The sequence below is a fragment of the Bactrocera dorsalis genome, chromosome 2 (genome assembly GCF_023373825.1).
Source record: "Bactrocera dorsalis isolate Fly_Bdor chromosome 2, ASM2337382v1, whole genome shotgun sequence".
Lineage (NCBI taxonomy): Eukaryota > Metazoa > Arthropoda > Insecta > Diptera > Tephritidae > Bactrocera > Bactrocera dorsalis.
In genome coordinates this window covers 103,166,110-103,191,337 of record NC_064304.1, presented here as the reverse complement: position 1 = coordinate 103,191,337, position 25,228 = coordinate 103,166,110, and the positions used below count along the sequence as shown (strand labels likewise).

The following is a 25,228-nucleotide window of genomic DNA, read 5'->3' as shown; positions in this document are numbered from 1 at the left end:
AGTACGAGTAGTTTACCCTCCATCTGCCACTTAGTAAATTTCCTGTCAAGCCCAGTGGTTACGCAATTAATCACACGTCCTGTGTGTTTCAACAAAGGATTTTCATCCATTGTGTCTATTTTATTTATGACAATTAAATTATGTAAACCACACTTACAAAGAAATTTTCTAAACATCAAAACACCACACAAAATTCGTTTTAAAGTGTTTTAAAAAATATTATGTCAAAGCTTTGTTCTAATATACATATGTGTATGTGTGCTCACGCAATATCAATTTCAAATAGCGTCATTTTTGTTTTTGTCTTTATACTTTTGATAACAGCAGTTTTTATTTGAGTTTTTTTGCTCTAAATTTGCCCAATTAATTATTATTTTATCAAGAATATTCGATTGCAATTTTTACTCATGTGCAATGACACATAAATGAAGCAACCGTTCAAGCGGTTCTCCATACAGTCATGAGCAGGAAATTATTTGTATAAGTATTAGTTATTTATGTATATAGTTCTTTTCTATTGTTATTAAGAAGAGTTCGCAAGGCTTTCTTGTCAAATAAAACCGAAATTGTTTTCAAAAATTAATCAAAAAAAATTTCAGAGTCGGTGAGGCGTATTTCTGGAGAATTTTCACCGAAAACAACTTTTTTAGGAAGCCGCCATTTTGCAAATATCAACATTTTGACTAGTTTTTCGATCATTACTTGCGCATAATATTATTATTTTTTGGTTTTTGGATTTGAGCTAGAATTAAGCAGAAAAATCTTCCTCACCAAACACTTTATTCGGAGCTCATCCTGGAGATCGCCTACGAGCTCCATGGAAACAAAGTCCATGTGCTTCAATTTAAAAAGTCAAGAGATGATCTGACGGCAAGCTGGCTACCATCTGGCTCTATATAAGTAAAGCCAAGCACTGTGCCTGGTCAGTACAAAGGCGACTCTCGCGCGTCGATGTGATACGATTTAAAAAGTCATGAGATGATCTGACGGCAAGCTGGCTACCGTTTGACTCTATATAAGTGAAGCAAGCACCGTGCCTGGCCGGTGCAAAGGTGACTGTCGCGCGTCGATGTGCTTCGATTTAAAAAGTCATGAGATGATTTAAGGGCATGCTGGCTACCATCTGGCTCTATATAAGTAAAGCCAAGCACTGTGCCTGGCCAGTACAAAGGCGACTCTCGCGCGTCGATGTGATACGATTTAAAAAGTCATGAGATGATCTGACGGCAAGCTGGCTACCGTTTGGCTCTATATAAGTGAAGCCAAGCCCTGTGCCTGGCCAGTACAAAGGCGACTCTCGCGCGTCGATGGATTTAAAAAGATGATCTGACGGGATGCTGACTACCACCTGGCTCTATATAAGTAAAGCCAAGCACTGTGCCTGGCCAGTACAAAGGCGACTCTCGCGCGTCGATGTGATACGATTTAAAAAGTCATGAGATGATCTGACGGCAAGCTGGCTACCGTTTGGCTCTATATAAGTAAAGCCAAGCACTGTGCCTGGCCAGTACAAAGGCGACTCTCGCGGGCGATGTGATTCGAAAAGTCTTGAGATGATTTGAGGGCATGCTGGCTACCATCTGGCTCTATATAAGTAAAGCCAAGCACTGTGCCTGGCCAGTACAAAGGCGACTCTCGCGCGTCGATATGCTTCGATTTAAAAAGTCATGAGATGATTTAAGGGCCTGCTGGCTACCATCTGGCTCTATATAAGTGAAGCCAAGCACTGTGCCTGGCCAGTACAGAGGCGACTCTCGCGCGTCGATGTGATACGATTTAAAAAGTCATGAGATGATCTGAGGGCATGCTGGCTACCATCTGGCTCTATATAAGTAAAGCCAAGCACTGTGCCTGGTCAGTACAAAGGCGACTCTCGCGCGTCGATGTGATACGATTTAAAAAGTCATGAGATGATCTGACGGAATGCTAACTACCACCTGGCTCTATATATGTAAGTGAAGCCAAGCACTGTGCCTGGCCAGTACAGAGGCGACTCTCGCGCGTCGATGTGATACGATTTAAAAAGTCATGAGATGATCTGAGGGCCTGCTGGCTACCGTTTGGCTCTATATAAGTGAAGCCAAGCACTGTGCCTGGCCAGTACAGAGGCGACTCTCGTGCGTCGATGTGCTTCGATTTAAAAAGTCATGAGATGATCTGACGGCAAGCTGGCTACCGTTTGGCTCTATATAAGTTAAGCCAAGCACTGTGCCTGGCCAGTACAGAGGCGACTCTCGCGCGTCGATATGCTTCGATTTAAAAAGTCATGAGATGATTTAAGGGCCTGCTGGCTACCATCTGGCTCTATATAAGTGAAGCCAAGCACTGTGCCTGGCCAGTACAGAGGCGACTCTCGCGCGTCGATGTGATACGATTTAAAAAGTCATGAGATGATCTGAGGGCAAGCTGGCTACCATCTGCCTCTATATAAGTGAAGCCAAGCACTGTGCCTGGCCAGTACAAAGGCGACTCTCGCGCGTCGATATGCTTCGATTTAAAAAGTCATGAAATGATCTGAGGGCATGCTGGCTACCGTTTGGCTCTATATAAGTGAAGCCAAGCACTGTGCCTGGCCAGTACAGAGGCGACTCTCGTGCGTCGATGAGGACATGATTTAAAAAAGTCATGAGATGATCTGACGGCAAGCTGGCTACCGTTTGGCTCTATATAAGTAAAGCCAAGCACTGTGCCTGGCCAGTACAGAGGCGACTCTCGTGCGTCGATATGCTTCGATTTAAAAAGTCATGAAATGATCTGACGGGAAGCTGGCTACCATCTGGCTCTATATAAGTGAAGCAGCACCGTGTTTGCCAGTGCATAGGTGACTGTTGCGTGTCGATGTGATTCGATTTAAAAAGTCATGAGATGATCTGACGGAATGCTAACTACCACCTGGCTCTATATAAGTGAAGCAAGCACCGTGCCTGGCCGGTGCAAAGGTGACTGTCACGCGTCGATGAGCTTCGATTTAAAAAGTCAAGAGATGATCTGAGGGCAAGCTGGCTACCATCTGGCTCTATATAAGTGAAGCCAAGCACTGTGCCTGGCCAGTACAGAGGCGACTCTCGCGCGTCGATGTGATACGATTTAAAAAGTCATGAGATGATCTGAGGGCCTGCTGGCTACCGTTTGGCTCTATATAAGTAAAGCCAAGCACTGTGCCTGGCCAGTACAAAGGCGACTCTCGCGCGTCGATGTGCTTCGATTTAAAAAGTCATGAGATGATCTGACGGCAAGCTGGCTACCGTTTGGCTCTATATAAGTAAAGCCAAGCACTGTGCCTGGCCAGTACAGAGGCGACTCTCGCGCGTCGATGTGATACGATTTAAAAAGTCATGAGATGATCTGACAGCAAGCTGGCTACCACCTGGCTCTATATAAGTGAAGCCAAGCCCTGTGCCTGGCCAGTACAAGGGCGACTCTCGCGCGTCGATGTGATACGATTTAAAAAGTCATGAGATGATCTGATGGCAAGCTGGCTACCACCTGGCTCTATATAAGTAAAGCCAAGCACTGTGCCTGGCCAGTACAGAGGCGACTCTCGTGCGTCGATATGCTTCGATTTAAAAAGTCATGAAATGATCTGACGGGAAGCTGGCTACCATCTGGCTCTATATAAGTGAAGCCAAGCCCTGTGCCTGGCCAGTACAAGGGCGACTCTCGCGCGTCGATGTGATACGATTTAAAAAGTCATGAGATGATCTGAGGGCATGCTGGCTACCATCTGCCTCTATATAAGTGAAGCCAAGCACTGTGCCTGGCCAGTACAAAGGCGACTCTCGCGCGTCCATGATGATCTGACGGGATGCTGACTACCACCTGGCTCTATATAAGTAAAGCCAAGCACTGTGCCTGGCCAGTACAGAGGCGACTCTCGCGCGTCGATGTGATACGATTTAAAAAGTCATGAGATGATCTGACGGCAAGCTGACTACAATCTGGCTCTATATAAGTGAAGCCAAGCACTGTGCCTGGCCAGTACAGAGGCGACTCTCGTGCGTCGATGTGCTTCGATTTAAAAAGTCATGAGATGATCTGACAGCAAGCTGGCTACCACCTGGCTCTATATAAGTGAAGCCAAGCACTGTGCCTGGCCAGTACAGAGGCGACTCTCGCGCGTCGATGTGATACGATTTAAAAAGTCATGAGATGATCTGACGGCAAGCTGGCTACCGTTTGGCTCTATATAAGTGAAGCAGGCACCATGCCTGGCCAATGCAAAAGTGATTGCCGCACGTCGATGTTATTCGGTTTGGAAGGTTACATCATTGCTTTAGACAATGACCCATAATTTTTCAAGCAAATATTTCTCATTTACGCACTCATTCGAGCAACATTGTTGCTGTTCGTCTGTTGCGTGATGTCTTCACGTGGTATCTTCACGAAATTTGACATGGATTACTGCTTAAGTTAATAACATGATCTCCAAAAAAATTGTACAGATCGGATTACTATAGTATATAGCTTCCATAGAAACTGGACACATAGTTACTAAAAGAAATGCATCTGTAAAGGGTATATTAGCTTCGGTGCGGCCGAAGTTAACGTTTTTTCTTGTTTTATAAAGCTATATGATCACCTTAAAATAAATTAAGTGGAAGTAGGGGTGTATACTGAATGAAATTATAGAAATTGACTAAACAGCTTAACCTTGAAACGTTCAAACAATAATATCGCTCTATCACAAAAATATTGATTTAAAAGATTTTTGCCATTAAAACTACAACTACCGGAATTACCCGATTTTATGTCCGGCCACAAGAATTTTTAACGAATTCCCAAAGAGTTATTGTTTTTGCTGCTATAACAAAGACATTAGGCTAAACGTCATTTAGTGCAAATGCAATGGCTTTGTCAATTGATTTATTATTTGAATATAAGCAAATAAAACAGAGTTTAAATACAATAATATATGTATATATAAATAAAACATTTTAGTAGGCAAAGTATAATAAAAGGCTAAATATTCATTCGTGTGCCCCAAGTACACCGTGCACAAATAATATAATATTCCAGCTACAAGCGTATACATGCTCATACCTACAAAACCGATTGTTTTACTGGTTTATGATAAGCGCTACAGTTTTATATGTGGTTGTACATTTAATGGAATTTATGATGCAAATTTATAATGCGTACATTGGAATGTGATGTAATATTATGCGCTTACATTAATTGTTTATTTGAACATTTTGCTGTTAATAACATTTATACATTAAATACAAGTCATATTTGGATTACTTGAACACATAAAATTTATAGTTCAATTGTTTTTATATATACTATTTAGATTTTTCATCAATATATAATAATACTTTATGTAACGCTGCAATATGAGATTTTCAACATTGCTGCAACGGTATATGTGTACGTGTATATAGGCGGCAAAAGCCAATAGCCGGGAATTTTCTATCGTAGCAATATCATTGCTCCATAACATTTAAATTCGTCATACTTTTCAAACATGTGTATACTTTTGTGTATATATAAATATTTTTCTGTGATTATATAATATTTGTAACTGTTTGCTTACTTTTTCATTTTAGATTTTTAACTCGTTATATACTATTATATATTTTTTAATATAATTAGTAAATATACATATGGCAGAAAGATTTTGACGCATATTTGAGTTTGAGTTTGAGTTTGATTAAACAATGGGCGAATATGCATTAAAAATATTGTAAGTAAAAATACTCAAGTTGCAACACAATTTACATACATTTTCAGTCACACCCAAACACGCACGTAGTCTTCTTGGTACCTGTAGGCAGGTATGTGCTATTTTTTACTTTTAACTTAACCTTTCAACATACAGCGTGTGTAGAATTCGCGATCTATAGCATCATTCGCTATATAATTCGACCATTTGAAAATCAGTGCGAAAATTTCCTGCGCATGCAAATATTCCAGCGCGATGCTTAGAAAGCAATTCCAAGTGTAGAAAAAATGCTGGTTGACATTATCGACCGTTGTTACGCATTCACAATTAACACAACACAAGCGCCCTTGTTGCAAGTCAACGAATTGTTCAAAGCAACGCGCCCATGCGGCTAAACTTAGGCCCTTGCCGATTTCCAATAGCAATTCGGGTTGCCGGTAGCTTAAAATAATCGGCACGACTTTATCCACATTATTTTCAGCCATATAGAATTTCGCTAATACATCCAGCAGTGCTGGCACTTGCATTAGCACGTCAAAGCATTTCACCTGCTCATTACGCGACCAATAGTAACGTAACAATACCGCGCCCAATTCATGAAAGACACAAGTGTTGTCAAAACGCAAAGGAAAGGCACAATTATCGCAACGCACTATATCCGCCGATGTATTGAGCAGCACAAAACCCTCCGCTATAAAGTCGCGCGTGTAATCGTCCATTTCCCAAATAAGCTCTGTATTCAGGTAATTAAAGTACATCTCATAGCAGTTTTTACGTGCCTGTTCAGCACTATCGCCATGCTCTTGCATTACCTTCTCCAATTTGCGCAGCAAGTCGATTAATTCGCGCGCAGTATATTCGTCGAATAATGAGCGATAACGTTCTACGAAATTAATGTTGCTTATTTTTGCACTTTTACATATTAAATATAAATTATATATGGTTTTCTCCTCGGCACTTATATTATGTCCATTATTTGTAATATTTTGTTTAGCTTCTGTGACTTGTGATTTTTTTGTTCGACACACAATCTCTTCATCTTTTTCGTAGATCGCTTTAATGTCATTAAATGGTATTGAACGTTCATTAGATGGTATCAGTTCTCGTACCAATTTCTTTTGCTCCTCAGCGAATATATTAAATTTATATTTGATAATATTTTTACCAAATTTTCCGGTCACTGTCAAGAGCGCGTCTTTAAAATGTTTTTCACTACCTTTAGTAGAACGAATATTTTCGCAAAAAGCATTTTCGAGTACGTAAACCTCTTTAGCCGGCGGCGTATGATTGTTATTGGCCACAAACTGTATACCGCTGGCACCAACGCTGGCACTACGTTCTGTGGTGGCGGAACTGCTACCAGTGCTGTTATTATCCCCAACGGCTAAATTATAACCAAAAACAAGTATATTAAACATTAAAAAATTATAATATACATATATATAAATTATATATAGTAAAGAAATACGAACAATTTACTCACCTTCACACTGCATAATAGCATCAAATATAACCGATAAATCATTTAATAACTCAAATTCTTGACGGTTAATTAGGAATCGTTTGATTTGATTGAGTATATTCAAATCATAATCTTCCCGTGCTTTATCTGCAAAATATTTTACATGTTTCCGCATTAGACATGCACATTCCAAAAGTTTTTCCTGACGCACCAAAGCGCAAGCATGCGCCTGCAATAAAAAATGTAACATTTATAAACATTTCATAACAGCATTATTTTAAATCGAATTACCTTCAATGGACTCAACTGAACACTGTATAACGAGCCAGTTTGTGTAAAAATTACAATTTCTTTTCCGATTACACGACAATCCACTATACGCTCAAATTGGTTGCACCACAAAACGACCGTCGATGTGCGCATATCAAATACATACAAACCGAACTCGGTAAAAGTGAGTAGAAAATCTTTGTTGAGCATTTGAATTCTTGCAAACTGTAAATTTTGCGACTGATACTCGAGCATTTCATCATTTTCTTCGTATTTAGAAATCGTCTCTTCTTCAGTGCCATTGAACTTATGTATTTTTACCGGTGGTATAGCTAGCGCGGTTTTAAATTGATGCGTTTGCAAAACTTCGCCTTCGAAATCTACCTCCCAAATTCGTGAACCTGGTCGAGAACAGTAAATGCGTGATGGTTGGGTAGTTTCATTGGTAGAAATTGCAAAGCAAGCGCCAAATGCACCATCTCTCGGACGATTTCCAATCTTAAGGAAATAATTTAATTACATCATTATTATGATATGATGACAAAATGGCATGCATTTACCTGTTTATATTCCTCATACTCAGTATTACATAAAATGCATTTGTTGCAGTTGGAAACAAGTAGTAGTGACTCAAAATCATCAATTTGCACTATTGGCGATTCCAGAAATAAAATAGGGTGTACACCCATATTGAGTAAAGTCTTCCCCTGTTAATTATATGCTTATAAAATTATACAAAATATTTAAATTAATAAAAAAAGATACTGTGACTTACAATAAATGAGGAAAGTAGCACTAAGTTTACTTGTCCACGCGTATCACCATAGTAAAACTGCTTCTCATCCTGCGTCCAATGTATACATGTTACTTGTAATGTTTGATCGCTACTGAGATTCGTGAAGATCACTTGTGGAGTTGTATGCGTAGAAATGTTTACAGCGTACACACAGATCATTGACCGTTGTGTAGAGAATGCGACATACTTTTCATTAGCTGATATAGCTAAATGCGTCACTGGTCCATGTTTATTCGGTATCAATTGTAAAAATTTACCAGAGCAACGATTAAAGAGGTACAATGACCCAGAAGTAGCTCCAAAAATTACATAATTTGTAGAAATGTCGAAGCAAGTGTACTAAATAGAAAAGAATATGTATAAAATATTATAATTTAGTGTATATTGCTTTATAAACAAAAGAATGACCCTCACCTTGATACGATTGCTGTGTTTAAGCGGCTCATGTAAAGTTTGCGAAAAATCAATAAAGTTAGTAAGACAATATAATTCCGTCATTGTTGCTCATGCCAGAGAAGACGACGATTCGGAGTGATTTATTAAATGCAAATGATTGTAAAAACTTTACGATTTTAATTCAAATATAAAAAACAATATTCATCTGAAATTGACTTGTCTACCTTCACCAGTGGGAAAGAAATTATTACAACAATTGTGAAAGGTGAAAGAAAATGCCAGATGGTGCTAAAGTAATGAGACAAAATAAAGGGTGCATCTTTATAAATTAAAATATGTCGGGTCACACAACAACCACAACATGTGAAAACATTTGAAAAATTTAAGTGATATCTGCCACGATTTTTTAGTACATAGAGAAAATAGCTATATATTTGCATTATATAACATTTAATCATTTTTAAATTAAATAATGTAACTTTAGAAAAGTATGGCAATCCAACATTTATTTCATTTTTATTCACTTTTATCACCATGTAATGTGTTTTGCTTAGATCTTCTTAACTTTTGTCTGCATTCGCATCTATTGCAGTTCATTTTGGAACTCTCACACAATTTGTATAATTCTGTATTTTCCGCGCATTTTTATAATTTTTTTTGAATTGCTACAAAAAATTTATTCTTTATTGTGTTTGCAAAAAGTGTTAGATATATAAACAACACACGGCTTTACATAGAAATAAACATGTCGTTTCATTTGAGCACTAAGGAGCGTCTATTACTTTTGTTGGATGATATTGAATTAGTGGCTAAGTAAGTTACAATATATAAAATATAATTCGTAGAAGTTTATCATTTTCTATCCACTAGAGAGCTAATTGAAAATACTGTTGCACCAAAGCATCAGAAAATTTCCACTGCTGACCATACAGCTCTTGTGGATTTACTGGTGTCCAAAGATGAAGAATTCCGAAAAATGCTGGAACTCGCCGACGAACAGGCTAAAATTGAACAAAAAATGGACGAATTACGCGCTAAAGTTGAAGTGCAAGTGAGTTCTAATCATTATTATCATTTGATATTTTTATTAAATTACATTTACTGCAGGATCGTGAAATTCAAAAACTGCAAAAATCATTAAAGGAAGCAGAACTCATACTTTCAACAGCAATTTTTCAAGCACGCCAAAAGCTAGCCAGCATTAATCAAGCGAGGAAGCGACCGGTATCCTCAGAAGAACTTATTAAATATGCACATCGCATTAGTGCAGCAAATGCAGTGAGTGCACCGCTTACTTGGTGCATTGGCGATGTGCGACGCCCCTATCCTACGGATATCGAAATGCGCAATGGCTTCCTGGGCAAATCAGATTTAAATATAAATGGTGGTGGTGTGGCGCACCAAAATAATGTACCCGATGCACAGCGCAGCATGACGGAAGTGCCAAATGCTTTTCAAAATCAATTCAACTGGAATAATCTGGGTGAATTGCATATGTCTATGGGATCTACCGGTAATTCGGTTGCTTTGGAGACACGTGCACATAAAGAGGCATCTCAAGATGATGTCGAAGTTATGTCGACGGATAGCTCCAGTTCGAGTTCCAGCGACTCACAATAAACGAATTATGAAAAATTAATGAAAATACCTATCTTATAATTTATTAATAAATAGCTACCGCCACTTTTATATAAAACGAATTTAACTTTTTTATTGATACAAAAAATACAAACGATACTAAAACATATCCTATAAACTAAGTTTTTTGTACATAAGACATTCCTTTGCTATTTGGATTTGGGCAGTGGCATTAACTCGAATACACCATTAGAGCTCGATTTTTTACACAACCAAGCATTATTACCATTTTTACTAGCCCCACCTCGACCTCTAATACTAGTACTGGCGACAGCTTTTCGACGCGCCGCTTTTGGCGTTGTACTACTTCCTCCTCCCCCTTTCGCGACTCCGCGTTTCGCGGGGCTTTTACCGCTTGTTGCCCAACCTGTTGTTTTTTTCGCACGTTTTGCGCCGCCACCACGCCAAGCACGTTTACGTTTACCTCCACGACCACTGCTGTTCATACTGCCTTGAGAAGCTGCTGCTGCTGCCCAACCGGTCCCGTCGTCCTCATCGAAATCATCAGAAACTAAGGTTGGTGGCCGTGTATCCGCTTTCGTTGTTTTGTTCTTATTTGCTATTTGCAATTGTTGCTGCTGATGCGCATCTTCCAAATCCATCAAAAGGCACAGCTTTTCGGCAGCATAATTGCGTGTAATTTCCAACATTTTACCACCGTATTTTTCAAAATTCGCTTTTGTTACGTGAGGTATGCTCAACATATCCTTCTCAGACTCTGGCAATTCTTCTGACATTGCTTTTAATGCTTGCATATTCATTATACTAGCCATAGTAACACTACGCGCCGCTGCTATCGTCCGACATAAATCTAAAAGGTCGGAATAGCAACGTTCATAGATTGAACGTAGTTGTGTTGCCTCAGCTGCGCTGTCTTTTGTAACCGGAATACCGTTACTAACTCCAGGCAGTGGGCGTTTTGCACTCTCTTTGCGTGAAATAGCAAAATTGAATGTTATAGTTTCTTGCATTAGCGCCTGCACTTTGGGGCCCAAATAAATATATGCTTGCGGTATATCATTGGAAAATATTAAATCTTCACGCAGGTATCCCTCCAAAACCATTTTTCGCAACAACCGCTGTATATCCGATTTGTCCCAATCTTTGAATATAGCATGATGTGACGTTTTGTCATGACCACATTCTACAATGCGTTTAATTAGGGAACCCTTCAGTACATCAGCTGTAAAATAAACAAAAAAAAAATAATAACAAAATTATCCGAAAAAAATTCAAACTTACCTATATGTAGTAGCGTGAATCGCGAGCGGCCACTACAAATTTCTTTTACAGCACGTGCTACTTTGCGGGACTGCTCCAATACATTTATTTCCTGTAATTTAACATTTAAATTATTGTTAACATTTGAAAAGAAATTCTTTCGTAAAATTATTCCATTCTGGTATAACTAATGGAGGATCGTCGTTTGTTATATTTACCTGATAAGTATTTTTCTTAAGGCAATTATCACATGCCGTCTCTCGTCGCTCGAGACATTGTTCGCTGGTAAAATGTTCGCCAAAGTAATCGAGCTGTTGTGCCCGTCGACAATCTGTAACATTTTCACAATAGCCCACAATACGATTCAAATTATCTAAATGTATTTTCTTCACATCAAAAGCCACGGTATTATCCACTAAAATACATTAATTTCAAATTGCAGAAAGTAAGAAATGTAGCAAATTTAATTTATATGCACTAATTACTTACAATCTAAGAGCTTTTTCATTCTCATCATATCCGAGTAATTGTAATAGAGCACACAATGCGCTATATCACCATCACGACCCGCTCGTCCAGCCTCTTGATAATAACCTTCAATTGATTTTGGCAGTGAAAAATGCAGCACAAAACGCACATCTGGCTTATCGATGCCCATGCCGAATGCTATCGTCGCACATATCACGCGAACCTTACCGGTCAGCCAATCCTTCTGACGTGTCTCGCGCATAGGATCTGTTAAACCAGCATGATAAGCTAGCGATTTAATGCCAGATGCATGCAATTTGTTCGCCACATCTTCGCATTCTTTACGCGACAGGCAATAAACTATGCCACACCAGCTGGAAGGACGTGCACTTATAAATGCTTTAATTTCATCCAAAGTGCTAGCGCCGCGTTTAGGTAATACGGAATACTTTAAATTGCTTCGATTAAAACTAGATAGGAACCATTTGGTGTGTGTTAAGTTTAATTGGCGTAATATATCAATGCGTACACGTGGAGTAGCTGTGGCGGTTAATGCCATTGTTGGCACTTTGGGAAAACGTTTTCGCAGTATGCCGAGGCGCTTGTAGTCTGGCCGGAAATCGTGACCCCACTGTGAAACACAATGTGCCTCATCAATAACAAAGCGACTAATGTAATTTTTTGCATATAAATCATCAAGCAAGTCTTGAAATTGTGGTGAGCTTGAAATTTTTTCGGGTGTAACGTAAAGTATTTTAATACGTGGCGGGCTTGTTTTCAGATCACAGTAAATGGCACGCACTTCTTGCAGTGTCTGTGTACCAGATAAATTCTTCGCATATATCTGTTACAAACAAATATTAGTTACATAGAAAAATTCTAACACAATACCGAAATACTCACATCTAATGATTCCAACTTATTAACCTGATCCAAAATTAAGGATTTCAATGGACTAATAACCAATGTAACGCCTTCGCTTAGTAAGGCGGGTAACTGATAGCAAAGAGACTTTCCACCACCCGTAGGCATTAAAACAAAACAGTCATGCCCTAATAATGCGGCGTTGATCACCTGCAATTGGTTGGGTCGAAAGCTCTTCAGACCAAAGTTACTGCTCAACGCCTCTTTGACGGCTTGCGAATGCGTATATTTAGTTCCATCGAACTCACCGGTAATACCATCATTATGTGTATCTGCATGAAAATTACCATCGATTTTTTGCGCAGGTTTCACGGGTGATAGATTGGATGTTGTCGCAATTGATGTATTAAGCTTCCGCATACTTGCAGCACTTGTTGATGGCATGTCATCACATTCATCCTCACTAAGCGTAATATTCGTTATCGGCACAACAGAACTTTTATTGGGGATAGACGATTTTGAAACTGGCGAATCGAGCAATATAGCTTGTGAAGCAGCTATTTCAAATTTTTCAGGATCGTAAACTTGCCATCCATCATCGTCAGTTTGTGTTGACCATTGCTGCAAGTCTTCTGGCGATATTTCTGCCGCCGGAGCGGCTACCGCTTTAGCATTTGTTAATTGTTTCGGCGTAGCTTTGTCTTCAAAATCTTTATACGAGTAATTGTTGTAATTTGATTTGCACCCACGTAGTAAATTATCATGATCCTTTATATCTGCTAGTAAAGCCTCCAGTTCATCTTCATCTGGTTTCGAATTTTGTGAAATGGATTTTTCCGTTTCTTCGTCATCCAAAGCGGCAGCTTGTGTCAAATAAGTTTTTTGCAAATCTTCTTCGTCAGTATCATCGATGGTCAATATTGCTTCATTTTTGTGATAATCAGGTGTTTTGGAAACACTTGATGAGGATGGTGTAATCGATACATTACTATAAATGCTTTGAGGTGTGTTTGTTGGAGACTTTTCCAAGGTTTGCCATTTGCATTCTTCACGCATCTGCATTTCTTCCGCCTCTAATGCATCGTAATCCAAATGCAAAGCAGGTGATTGCAGAGTTCGTGTTTGCTTTTGTCGTTTTTCTAATTCTGTTTGGACAAGTTTTGAACGAGCTTTCAATTTATTTCGCATTGTTTTTAAACGCAAATAAATGCATTTGTCAAAGCCATCGATATCATCGAAATAGTTTACAGGCACCTGATCAATAATTTGAGCAAATTTTTCCAATAAGTCATAATAAGAAGATTTGTAGAAAGTACTACTTGCTTTAAGCTCCAAATCTGTGGCCTTAAAATAAAAAAAAAAAAAACTGTAATTAAAACCAGTACTATATTCAAAGAAATATTGTTGTTGTAACGGCAAAAACATTGCCCATATATTTGACTTTTAGAAAATGCTGCTACAATCACAAAAATATCATATCTTTACTTACGTCTTTTGTACATATTTTAAACGTCGAATCTTGTTCGATCATATTCAATTGATCAGATAGCGCTGTATCAATAGTAATTTTTGGCTTTCTTGCAACAGTTTCATTCTCTTTACTTTTTTGAATGGCGTCAGAAATTGCATACTCACGATATAAAGGAGTTTTCTTAGTATCGGAAGGTGAAATTATTTTTTTCGGAGGTGATTCCTTACTCGAATGGTTGGATCTAACTTCATACATAGACCCGTCATCGAAGCCATTCGACATTCCGTCACCATGTTTCTTTTGGCCATTTATTGCATTACTTTGTCCATCAATGCATTCCTTCGATCCATTTTTATAATCCTTTTCTTGATATATGTTTTTGTGTTCATCTATTTTATCGGAATATTTTTCCTTTTTATTCGAATAAATGCTGTAACCATTAGATATTGGTTTTATTATACTGTTGTCGGTTTTTGTGTTCTTTTTATTTTCCAAGGGGGCAATTGGTGATTGACTGCAGTCATCAAATGTATAACGATGTACAATTGCCCTCGTTACACCAGTATTGTTGATCTTGGTACAATTTGTATGACTCTCGTCGTCGTTCTCGTCTTCACTCGAGGAATCCACAAATATTGGATTCAACATTTTTGTTGTTTGCTGTTTCCGCACAGGTGCATAAGCAAGATTTTTACAACTTTTGTTATTTATATCAACATTTTTAACCCCTCTAAATGACTGTAATGAACCTTCAACAATTGTATTTTTCTGTTCAGTCGATATCTGCCCGGTATCACTATTTATGGAACCTGAACGTGTCGTGTTTCCGTCTAAGAACGAACTCAACGATAATTGTTTTTTGAACACCGAAGACTTGTTTGATTTTGTCTGACTCATATTAATTTAAATGTTATCAAATTTATATAAAAAATAGGATATACATAAACAATACTTTTTGAGTTTAGAGCGGGACTTTTTTCACATATGGGTTTTTTGTTTTCCCCATTGACATTTGCGTGCTCGGCCAGATTATTGTATTTCAATGTTTTTCTATCTATTCGAATATATTTAAAAAGTTGTTAAATTTTGCACATATTTTTAAAATGCTTTAAAAATTATTTGCGTTATTCGTGTAATAACTATTAACAAATATTTTTCGTCTATATACATAATGATTACTCCACGGGTGCGGTTATGTACGTAATATAACGTTCATCGTTGATATAATGCATTTTTCCAACTAAATATGTACAGATTGTACGTTAAACAAAAATAAATAATACAATTTAACACTTAATTGAATAATTTCAGAGAATTAACATTAAATATCATGGAGTCAAATTTGCTTTAAAGGAAAAAAGTGGCAAAGTGAATACAGTGCAAAAAGCATAACATTGCGTATTATCAAATGCAACCATGTTTTACTTTCTTACCGACGCCTCATGTGAAGAAAATTATTTATTTTGTGAGTCTTTCCTTGTCAATAACTTGTTTAAGAATTGTCTCAGTATTTTTCTGTTTTCGTGTTGAACCTCATTAACTAACTACTTGTATAAAGATTGTTTTGCTCACATAAAACAGATCCGTTTTAACCTAGTAACTTCATAGGGAGCAATCACATAGCAAGATGCGAATGTAAGTAGAGCTTGCCTTAAGTAGAGAATAACTTGATCAATTGGTATGTTTGTAGGCGCGAAATTTTTAAAACACCAGGCGAAAACTCCGAATCCGATGAACTGGATGAATTAGCGGATGTAGAAGATGTTGAAGATGCTGCGGTGTATGAGGTACATTTGGAGGAACCTTTCGAATCAGAAGACTCTGAAGTCGAGTATGGAATCGCAAATGGCAGTGGCAACATAGCGAACGGACAACAATCGGATGCGGAAGACTCAGATTTCGACCCAAATGTTGATGAAGATGAAGACAGTTCAGATTTTCAACCAGATGACTCAGATGATTCGATGTCAGACACTGATAATCAAGAAGTTATAAGAAAATCCAAAACAAATTCAGGCGATGATACCGGTCCAGGTTCAAGTGGTGTTGGTAGAAATAATGCCGGTGAAGATGGAGTTAGTAGCGCATTAGAACTTAATGAAGATGAAGAAGATGATGAAACAGTCCGAGCCATAATTGCGGCCATTAAAAAACCTCGTACCGCACCACCAGAAATCAAATTAGATGATTTTATTACCGATATTTGTTTTCACCCGGAACGTGACATTATAGCACTTGCAACGATTACAGGAGATGTATATCTATATGCCTATGCAAATGAAGAAAATACGTTGCTACGAAATATTGAAATACACGCAAAATCGTGTAGAGACGTTGAATTCACAGAAGATGGCCGTGATTTACTAACATGTTCCAAAGACAAATCCATTATGATAACCGACATGGAGACAGAGAAGCTGAAGAAATTCTATGAAAGTGCGCATGATGAAGCTATAAATAAATTGCATATCATTGATGAGAACCTCTTCAGTACTGGTGACGATGGGGGTACAGTTAAACTTTGGGACATACGTACTAAAGACTCTATATTTTCCTTAAAAGAAGTTGAAGATTTTATATCACAAATGCTCACAAACGAATCGAAGAAATTGTTATTAGTTACCAGTGGTGATGGTTATCTTACAACAATTAACATAGGATCACGTAAGCTGTTTGTACAATCTGAACCGTATGAAGAGGAACTTCATTGTATGGGTACATTTCGTGGCAATTCGAAACTAGTCGTCGGTACATCGAAGGGTCGTCTTTATACATTTAATTGGGGTCAATTTGGCTATCATTGTGATATGTATCCAGGCATTAATACGCCAATCAGCGAAATGATACCTATTACGGATCGTATTTCTTGTGTTGCGGGTGAAGAGGGTATAATACGTGCTTGCCATATAGCACCATTTCGCAATTTGGGTGTTGTAGGGCAACATAATATGCCTATTGAAAATTTGGACGTTTGTAATTCTGGTGAATTGATTGCCTCATCGTCACATAATAATGATGTACGTTTTTGGAATGTAAAATATTTTGAAGATTTTGGTGACATTAAATATAATGAAAAGCATAACACATTTAAGGATAAGCGACACAATTTACCATCTTCGAAATTCACAAATGCCGGGGACTTTTTTGCTGATTTGGCAAAATCGCCTAGCGATGACAACGAATAGAAATGGTACGTTGAAAATATAGAAATAAAATATGAACTAATGTATAAGAAATTTGCTGTATGTATTGTAAATTTTTGTAAGAAAATTGTGTTTAATTATAGAATAATTAAAACGAATTGCACTTTGATTTATTTTGGGGTGAGATGTATGATGGTTTATTGAATTTTTGTTGGAATAACTTTTTCTGTCCATCTAAATACAATATACATGCATGTATTCAAAAATAAACTGAACACGCTCACAAAAAACAGGAATCCACAATAACAACCTAGGGCCAATGTATGTATTTCCAACCAAATACTGCCATAGGACTCACTGCGTGTATCTAAATCGTGTATGCATTGAGTTATCATCGTGTTGTGTGTGCATATGAGTTTTATAATTTAAGAATTTTATTATTTTAAAGAAACTGCAATATATTTGTGTTTCCAAAATCTTACACATTTTATTAAACTGCATATTTATACATATTTCATTCACATTTCACGGTTACAAGCATTCTTTTACTCATCACTTACTCTATAGCATTGTTGTTCTAAAAATTGTAAATTCCGAAAGTACATACACAGTTGGGTGTTATACGTGTATGTGTGCATATTTTTTTTATTTTTTATTTTTTTTGTAAATGTGTTATTTTTACAAGAATATGACAATTAGAATGTATGATTTCTGTTAGTTCTTGTGTAGTTTTTGCTAACATTTAAGGGATTCATAATGGAATAAACGTGACATTTTTGCCCTTTTCAACTAGGTTCAAATAATTAATGAAAACAAGCCAAAACACTTGTTAAAAAAATAATGTTTGATCCATTTGTATGCATACTAATACCTACAATAAATATATTGAACAGTGTTTTGTATTTATAATTCAATTTTTATTTAGGAGGTTTCTTGAAAATTTGGAAGAACCAGACATACATAAATAAATGTGTATGTATTTGTGTTCGTTAATAAATAAAGCTTTTAATAAGTTCGTTTAATAAATGTGTGATTATGAACTTATAGATATGTAAACTTGTATATAATGTTGCAATTACTTATATACAAATTAAATATATATAAATACTATTAGTTTTATATTTTTATTAAAAACCAACCAATTTTTCCTACATCTTCTCTGCTAATGTTGTATTTTTTCAAGATAAATTGTCGTTTCTTTCCTAAAAATTGCCTTTTTCTTGCTTAAATAATTATGTATTATATTAAATTTTCGTTGTTTATGTAAGTGAATTTATGCAGCTTTATTTTTTATTTAGAAAATATTGAGTTTTGTGCTTCAATGTGTTTTAAGGGCAAAGTTTAGTACTAAAGAAATTGTTGGCTATGAATTGAAAAACTGTTATACGAATTTGCATATTTAATTGTAAAAGCAAAACTTCTTTCTTACAAAAACGAATTAAATCGAGAAGAAAATACAAATTATTTTATGGCTGTCTTAATCACAAGCATAAATTATAACTTAAGCAGCAAAAAAATGCTTAGCTGCACAACGATAGGTAAAATTAGTAGTTTTAATAATATAAATATTTAATACTTAGTTTATAAACAATTTGTATTCCTTTGGAAGGTAAGCAGATAAATTGCACGAATTTAGATTTTAATATATAAATATATATTATATGCATGTATATGTATATGCGTGTATATAAGAACTATAGTTATGATTATACATATCGTATAAATTATAATTTTATTGATAATAATTTTTACTTCATAGTTATAATTTACACAGCTGATAATTGAAATACGAAATTTTTTAACGCAAAATCTCACAGTTAAAATACGAAGACAAAAAGTTTTTGGAATGACCAAAGCTGAATTTTTCACCTCAGTATACATTTTATTTGAACTGAATTGAGAAAAATACAGTTAAAGATTAGTAAGCACAGTATTGCAATGCCATTATATATATTTTTCATACAAATTGCGAGTATACAAAATGAAAACTATTAAAAAAAAAGCCCTAATGCGGCTAAATGAAACACATGTTTGAATGTATGAGTAATATTAAATATTCATTGCGCATGCGCATAACGCTAGCGCCTGTGCATTGTGATGTCTGTCCTTCTTCGTTGTCTGATATGTAATCGCAATTAGTTGTTTACTCTTTTCTCGCATTTAAGCAAGTTTTGCCGCTATTACATAAATGTCACATTAAATGAGTGCCTTAAATATATTTTGTGCAATTTTAATTCGATATTTCAAAATAGTAAAAGATCAAGGCATCATGATAGCTGCATATGGAATTGTTAGTTTAATATTGTGTCTGTTTAATTGTGTGTATGTACTTTCGACTGTTAGACTTGCCTGTAACTCGCAATTCTTTTCTCTATACTGTGCGTTCAATTTAAAACTTTCGGTTAGTAGTTTCCATATCTTAATATTATGTTCACTATTCAATTTATATTTCTGTTCGCTGCTTATCTACTAGAATATTATCAATAAAAAACAACTTTGAGTGTGAATGCTTAGCACCCTTAAAAAAATTGCTACCAAAAGGGACAAAATATTCCCACAACCAAGTAAAGGACGGAAAACTTTAACAACTACATACATGCACATAGCTTGGTGCAAAGTCAGAACTCCTCACTTAACTCGGCTGTGGGTTTTATGCTTCATTCTATGATTTATAGTTTTCAATTTTCCACTTTTGCCGGTTTTAAGCACTTTGTGCTAACATTACAGCCTATAGCCATTACTACCGCCCGCACCACTACTACTGCTACTCACAGCACTACCGTGTGATGTGGATGCCGTCGTCGCTGCAGCTGCCTCTTGCATAGCTTTCTGTTTGGCTCGTCGATTTTTTTGTCGTGTATGTTCGATTTGAAAATCTTCGACACGTAAATTTAGCCTTTGTATATTATTGATAATAAAATCCTCTTCGAGCACATGCTCAGGTGGGGAGCGTAGCACCTCTAATGTCTCACAAAGTCCATTACATTGTTTACGAACTTTATGTTGATTTAGTGAAGCACCAATTATCACTAGTGCTACTTTGAAGATGACACGTATGCCTTCGGCGAGAAAGCAGTCCCAAACTCGCAACAATGTTTCCCATGGTAATGTTCTTGTCATAGCGCATAGAAACCAATCGGTCATATAAAGTAAGGGTTCGACTTTGTGCTTTTGCAGGTGACGGTATGCGGGTGGACAAGTTTTTTTGAGGAGCCCCTCCAGTATGCCAGCATCGTTTTGCAGCACCTCAAGACCAGTAATGAAGTAGTCCTCTAAATAACTATAAAGAAAAAGAGCAGCAATACTATTAAATTTGTATGTATAGAGGGATTATGAGACAAATACAAGCAAAATTTTAAGTAAATTAAAATTTAATTTCATATATGTTTTGTTGTAACTGTACTACTAAAGCATCTAGCATCCCACGACTGTCGCGCCTACTTAACCGAAAGGTACCCGATTTTTTTTATCGGGCCAAGGACATGAACAAAAAAATTTCTTGCTGCATACAGCTGCCGTGATCGCTTTTTTAAATAATAATTTAAAATGCTACTTACACATCACAAACACTAACAAACACCCAAAACGCATCTTCTGCCGGTAGGTGCATTAGCAGGAAGGCAGCAATGGGCGCTTGCGCCTGACAAAAGCCCACTTTCGGATTGTATATTGAATACGCTTTTAGTACATTAAATAATTCGATTTGTCCAACTTTATCCTCATCCAAAAACATTTCATGAAATGGAAATTGTCGATGTTTGTCTTTTTTTATTTCTTCGATTACATGTGGATTACCGGGCTGTTCAAGTAATTCTTTGTAGACAGTAGGATTTTTCTTTTTTAATAAATAAGCACCAGAAAGATAGAACCAAGCACGTGGGCGAACCGATTTTGGTATACCTTTGCGACAACGATCACGAATCTATAAATTAATACAAATGGGAACATTATAACTATTTCTATAAATTAAGAAATCACATAAAAAATACATGCCTTTTTGTAATTTTTGGACATATACAATGACCAATTATCAATCATATACAACCACTTCTTTTCTCTCGCAATGATTTGTGCTTTCGAGAGTGGTTCTTTAGGTTTTTCTGTGCGCTGAAAGCCACCGTAAAAGCCGTTGCGATCCGGGCAACTGGAAACGGTGGAACATAGTGATATTGTGTCAACGGAGCGTGGTGATGTCGCCATTATAAACTAAAAAAACAACAATTTTAGAATTGCATTTTGTACAGATTTAGATGAAAATTTTAAATTATTATAATAAATAAATTTAAAAATAAATATAGTATGTATGTACATATATACAGTTGCGGTTAAATTCTTAGTAGTGCTGGGCATTATTTTAATACATGTAATCATACTTTTTGTTACATTTTTTTCGATTCACTTTAAAAGAATCAGATGTCGACATGAAAACGTGCAACGACTTGTTTCGCTTAACTTGTTGTTTTTGTTACACTTGCGGGACTTTTTATTTGCAAAGTCTTTTCGGCCAGTCAATCTTAGTTTCACGCACTACTATAAGTAAGTATGTATGTATATGTTTGAAAAATTAATATTACCGGAAAATTTCATACAAAAATAAACATTTTACGGCCGAAATATACAACAAAAACGCTAAACCATGGAGGTGCGAGTATCATGGTTTGAACATGCTTTTCTTGGCAAGATGTAGGACCCATTTATTGAATTAAGGAAAACATGACTAGTAATAATCATGTGTCGAAATACTCCAGAAAACCATGCTGCCGTGAAGAAGTGCCGCTTGTTTGAGCGTAGAAGTAAAGTTGCTTAAAGGTGGTTAGAGGAAAGGAATGTCAATCAATGTCCCCTGACATCAACCCCAGCGAAAATTTTTGAACTGATGTCAAGGAGTCATAGCCCGATGTAAGCCGACATCGACCACGCAACTATGGGAGACTGGGAAGAACGTATATCAATTGGGGAGTCTATTTACATTGAAAGATACCAAAAATTCACGATGCTGTGTTGCAATATTAAAAAATTAAGATCACACAACTAAATACTAATTACATAAAAAGACAGTATCAAATTAGAAAAAAAAAATTGCTACCTTTTTGTCGAAATTTCGGGTTTAAGTTGTTACACTACTAAGTTTTTGATCGCCGAAATTCCTCATAATTTTTTTTGATATACTTATTTATAATTCATTGAAACTAGTTAAACAATGACTTTTTTGTAATTTGTTTTATTATTATTAATTTGTTTTTTTATTGTTGGGGCTTTTATGGCATAAAATATTTTTTGTTTTATAAAGGCGATATCGCATAGTATTTTTAACAGTTCCTCTTCTACGTTTGCACAGTACTAAGAAATTGACCGCAGCTGTATATATGTATGTATTTTTCAGTTTTGTTAATTTTAGAGAACGTGCATCATACACGCAATCATACATATGTACATACTTACATACATATGTACATATTTAGAAATAAATCAATTCAAGTCATTCAAATTTTGAATCAATTGTAAATGTGCAAATGTATTTGTTATATTTTAGTATTCTATGTATGTATGTATGTATATTTAGATTGATGGTGTGCATCTGTAGTACTACCTCCCACTGTTAACTGTGTGTTCGGATGCAGCGCCGGAATCATTAAACTGCGCCGCAAAATATTTCAAAGGGCGTTGAATACTCTTGTAATTTTTAAAAAAATATGAGCCAATGTTTAATATAATATGCAAAAATTTAAATTTTTATTTTCAATATTTTTCCCAAAGCTTTGTTTAAAGATAATACAACTGTGAAATTTGAAAATTTATTAAATATGATGCAATTGGACATGTTAGCGTTTCTTATAGTCAAATTTATTGTATAACTAATATAGACGCTTATCAAGCTTTGTGGTAGCGTTGCAACACCTCACCCGCAATGATATCTAAATATATACAAACAATACGTACATGCATACATATTTATAGGCATATGCATGAACATACTTATGTGTAATAGTTTATGCATCTTAAAGCGGGTAAATATAATTGCCAATTTGAAGACTTAAAAGGAAGCTTGTTGCTTTAATTGTGTTTACTAAACATACGTCTTGAATATTAATGTCTTTACTATTAGGTTGCTTTCAACGTAATTTTCATAGAGCCGAAAGCTGGGGGGAACAATATAAAACTTCAAATATTGCAAATACATATGTACGTAAGTATAAACTAATGTACATACATATGTATGTGCCAATATTAGAAAACTGATTTAATTTTACTTTCGTAATTTCCTATAATACTTTTGCAAATATGCAATAAACAGACAATCGGTCATAACTGATTTCGTCTCAGCTCATCATGTTGATCATTTATATATACACTCCCACGACAGTCGAGTCTACGTAACCGGAACGAATCCGCATTTTTATCCTGCCAAGGGCTGATAACCCGGCAGCGTACCTCCAAATTACTTAAGGCATTTGTTCTGCCGCTACAACAACTTTCTGGTTGTTACAAACGTCGTTGCAAACTTAATATACCCTGTTCCTGGTATGAAAAGCAGTGCGGAAATATTAATTGAACAATTGGTGCTTATCTTTACTTTTGCTTTTGAACAAATGTATGTGTTGGAGTGTATGCACTGGAGTACAATAATTGCAAATTTTGAAAACAAGTCCAAGACAGCAATCCTATCATTTTTTAGGCAGAATACTTATACCATAATCTATTAATAATCTCAGTACACTAAAAACAAAAATACATATGAAAATATTAAAGAAAGTAAGTTATCGTGGTAGGTGCACGAACACAATAAATGTGTTAACAAAATGAGACCCACCTGAACGCATATACATATGTATGTAGGAACATAACTTTATTACGCAAAGCATAAAAATGAGTAACAGTTTGTTTTGTAGATAATTTTATCACACGATAAGTCCGTTTTTTAACATACCTAAACGACACCTACAAATAATAGTGATCATTCCACAACATCAACCCACCTATACTCGGGAATATTTATACGTAGGCATTTGCAAATGAGGAAATAGTAATATCAACTAACAGCTATAAATCAAAACGCTACAATAATTCAATATGACGTTACCATTAGTGTAGTGAGCAAGTTTATTTACATTAGTCGATACCCTTTCCAGAAGCGCCACTAGCGCCCCATAAACAACATAAAAAACAATATAAAAATACGTGCACACACTATCAAATAATCACCCACATACCTGTGTTGTGACACTTCCGTCTGGAGCGCTGCTTACTTTTTTCGTTCCAGAATCTTTTATTCTTTTCGTTGCAATTAATTTATTATATTTTAATTTATACTATTATTTACATGTAGTAGATTTATGACAATATTTCCGTGCGCCACTTTCTCATTTTGCTTATTGGAATTTCTGTTCTGTCCTGTTCTTCACTTAATAGAAAGACGAAGTTAAAAACCAATTGGAAAATATAAGCGTAGGTTCACTTTTGCAAATGTATGCACGAAACTTGTTTTCTTATTGGAATTTTATTCGGCATTCCTTTTTTCATTCTAATTGGACACGTTGCACAACACCACTTTTTCTGCTCTTTTTAGTGTAAAATTTATAATTTATCTCTGTTTAATATATATTAAATGAAGGTATTTGTATAAACTAAATATATTCACTCCTTCCGATTTTTTTTGATTTTACTTTGTGGCAATGACAAAGTTGACAATTGCTTATACGCAGGGTTGCTCCATTTTTGTATTCCATATATTATTTGCAGTTTTCAACACTGCAAACAGCGAGATAACGATCGTGAACAGATTTATTTGCGATATTTTCTCGTAAAGTACGGTATTTGAATAAAATATAAATATATT

General features: G+C 36.1%; 5 protein-coding genes across 6 annotated transcripts; 2 read left to right on the top strand and 3 right to left on the bottom strand.

The window, feature by feature from the left end:
• Nucleotides 1-4,829: 4,829 nt before the first annotated feature.
• LOC105230436 (Hermansky-Pudlak syndrome 5 protein homolog) lies at nucleotides 4,830-8,850 on the bottom strand. Its single transcript, XM_011211198.4, has 6 exons — nucleotides 8,605-8,850; nucleotides 8,170-8,529; nucleotides 7,955-8,101; nucleotides 7,416-7,892; nucleotides 7,146-7,353; nucleotides 4,830-7,046 (listed from the first exon to the last, which is right to left on the bottom strand). Exons 1-6 carry the CDS (start codon nucleotides 8,686-8,688, stop codon nucleotides 5,800-5,802), a joined length of 2,523 nt encoding a protein of 840 aa, XP_011209500.2. The 5' UTR covers nucleotides 8,689-8,850; the 3' UTR covers nucleotides 4,830-5,799.
• Nucleotides 8,851-9,076: 226 nt separating this feature from the next.
• LOC105230437 (mediator of RNA polymerase II transcription subunit 4) lies at nucleotides 9,077-10,286 on the top strand. Its single transcript, XM_011211199.4, has 3 exons — nucleotides 9,077-9,399; nucleotides 9,457-9,637; nucleotides 9,694-10,286. The coding sequence occupies exons 1-3, from the start codon at nucleotides 9,332-9,334 to the stop codon at nucleotides 10,204-10,206; spliced, it is 762 nt and encodes a 253-aa protein (XP_011209501.1). The 5' UTR covers nucleotides 9,077-9,331; the 3' UTR covers nucleotides 10,207-10,286.
• On the bottom strand, nucleotides 10,271-15,274 carry LOC105230438 (Bloom syndrome protein homolog). The gene is made up of 6 exons (XM_011211201.4): nucleotides 14,267-15,274; nucleotides 12,817-14,121; nucleotides 11,935-12,757; nucleotides 11,664-11,860; nucleotides 11,467-11,557; nucleotides 10,271-11,407 (listed from the first exon to the last, which is right to left on the bottom strand). Exons 1-6 carry the CDS (start codon nucleotides 15,143-15,145, stop codon nucleotides 10,374-10,376), a joined length of 4,329 nt encoding a protein of 1,442 aa, XP_011209503.2. The 5' UTR covers nucleotides 15,146-15,274; the 3' UTR covers nucleotides 10,271-10,373.
• A 393-nt stretch (nucleotides 15,275-15,667) lies between these two features.
• Nucleotides 15,668-17,549, top strand: LOC105230441 (WD repeat-containing protein 55 homolog). The gene is made up of 2 exons (XM_011211203.4): nucleotides 15,668-15,883; nucleotides 15,939-17,549. The coding sequence occupies exons 1-2, from the start codon at nucleotides 15,876-15,878 to the stop codon at nucleotides 17,431-17,433; spliced, it is 1,503 nt and encodes a 500-aa protein (XP_011209505.2). The 5' UTR covers nucleotides 15,668-15,875; the 3' UTR covers nucleotides 17,434-17,549.
• Nucleotides 17,550-17,850: 301 nt separating this feature from the next.
• Nucleotides 17,851-25,064, bottom strand: LOC105230440 (TBC1 domain family member whacked). Of its 2 annotated transcripts, none has more exons than XM_011211202.4 (4): nucleotides 24,603-25,064; nucleotides 21,385-21,597; nucleotides 20,949-21,313; nucleotides 17,851-20,671 (listed from the first exon to the last, which is right to left on the bottom strand). In XM_011211202.4, the coding sequence occupies exons 2-4, from the start codon at nucleotides 21,589-21,591 to the stop codon at nucleotides 20,113-20,115; spliced, it is 1,131 nt and encodes a 376-aa protein (XP_011209504.1). In that variant the 5' UTR covers nucleotides 21,592-21,597; nucleotides 24,603-25,064; the 3' UTR covers nucleotides 17,851-20,112. The 2 variants fall into 2 exon arrangements, with proteins under 2 accessions (XP_011209504.1, XP_049304404.1); XM_049448447.1 differs by lacking the exon at nucleotides 24,603-25,064 and adding an exon at nucleotides 24,320-24,521.
• Between the last annotated feature and the right edge of the window lie 164 nt (nucleotides 25,065-25,228).

What these genes read in the sequence shown, in the direction of transcription:
- LOC105230436 (XM_011211198.4), bottom strand. Translation starts at nt 8,688, where the DNA reads ATGACGGAATTATATTGTCTTACTAACTTTATTGATTTTTCGCAAACT. An exon ending in AACACAGCAATCGTATCAAG is followed by an intron (nt 8,530 to 8,604) that starts GTGAGGGTCATT and finishes TTTTCTATTTAG; the next exon opens with TACACTTGCTTCGACATTTC. An exon ending in TTCAGTTGAGTCCATTGAAG is followed by an intron (nt 7,354 to 7,415) that starts GTAATTCGATTT and finishes TTTTTATTGCAG; the next exon opens with GCGCATGCTTGCGCTTTGGT.
- LOC105230437 (XM_011211199.4), top strand. Translation starts at nt 9,332, where the DNA reads ATGTCGTTTCATTTGAGCACTAAGGAGCGTCTATTACTTTTGTTGGAT. An exon ending in GATATTGAATTAGTGGCTAA is followed by an intron (nt 9,400 to 9,456) that starts GTAAGTTACAAT and finishes TCTATCCACTAG; the next exon opens with AGAGCTAATTGAAAATACTG. An exon ending in GCGCTAAAGTTGAAGTGCAA is followed by an intron (nt 9,638 to 9,693) that starts GTGAGTTCTAAT and finishes CATTTACTGCAG; the next exon opens with GATCGTGAAATTCAAAAACT.
- LOC105230438 (XM_011211201.4), bottom strand. Translation starts at nt 15,145, where the DNA reads ATGAGTCAGACAAAATCAAACAAGTCTTCGGTGTTCAAAAAACAATTA. An exon ending in ATAAGTTGGAATCATTAGAT is followed by an intron (nt 12,758 to 12,816) that starts GTGAGTATTTCG and finishes TGTTTGTAACAG; the next exon opens with ATATATGCGAAGAATTTATC. An exon ending in TTAAGAAAAATACTTATCAG is followed by an intron (nt 11,558 to 11,663) that starts GTAAATATAACA and finishes GTTAAATTACAG; the next exon opens with GAAATAAATGTATTGGAGCA.
- LOC105230440 (XM_011211202.4), bottom strand. Translation starts at nt 21,591, where the DNA reads ATGGCGACATCACCACGCTCCGTTGACACAATATCACTATGTTCCACC. An exon ending in TGTCCAAAAATTACAAAAAG is followed by an intron (nt 21,314 to 21,384) that starts GCATGTATTTTT and finishes ATTAATTTATAG; the next exon opens with ATTCGTGATCGTTGTCGCAA. An exon ending in TTTGTTAGTGTTTGTGATGT is followed by an intron (nt 20,672 to 20,948) that starts GTAAGTAGCATT and finishes TTTTCTTTATAG; the next exon opens with TTATTTAGAGGACTACTTCA.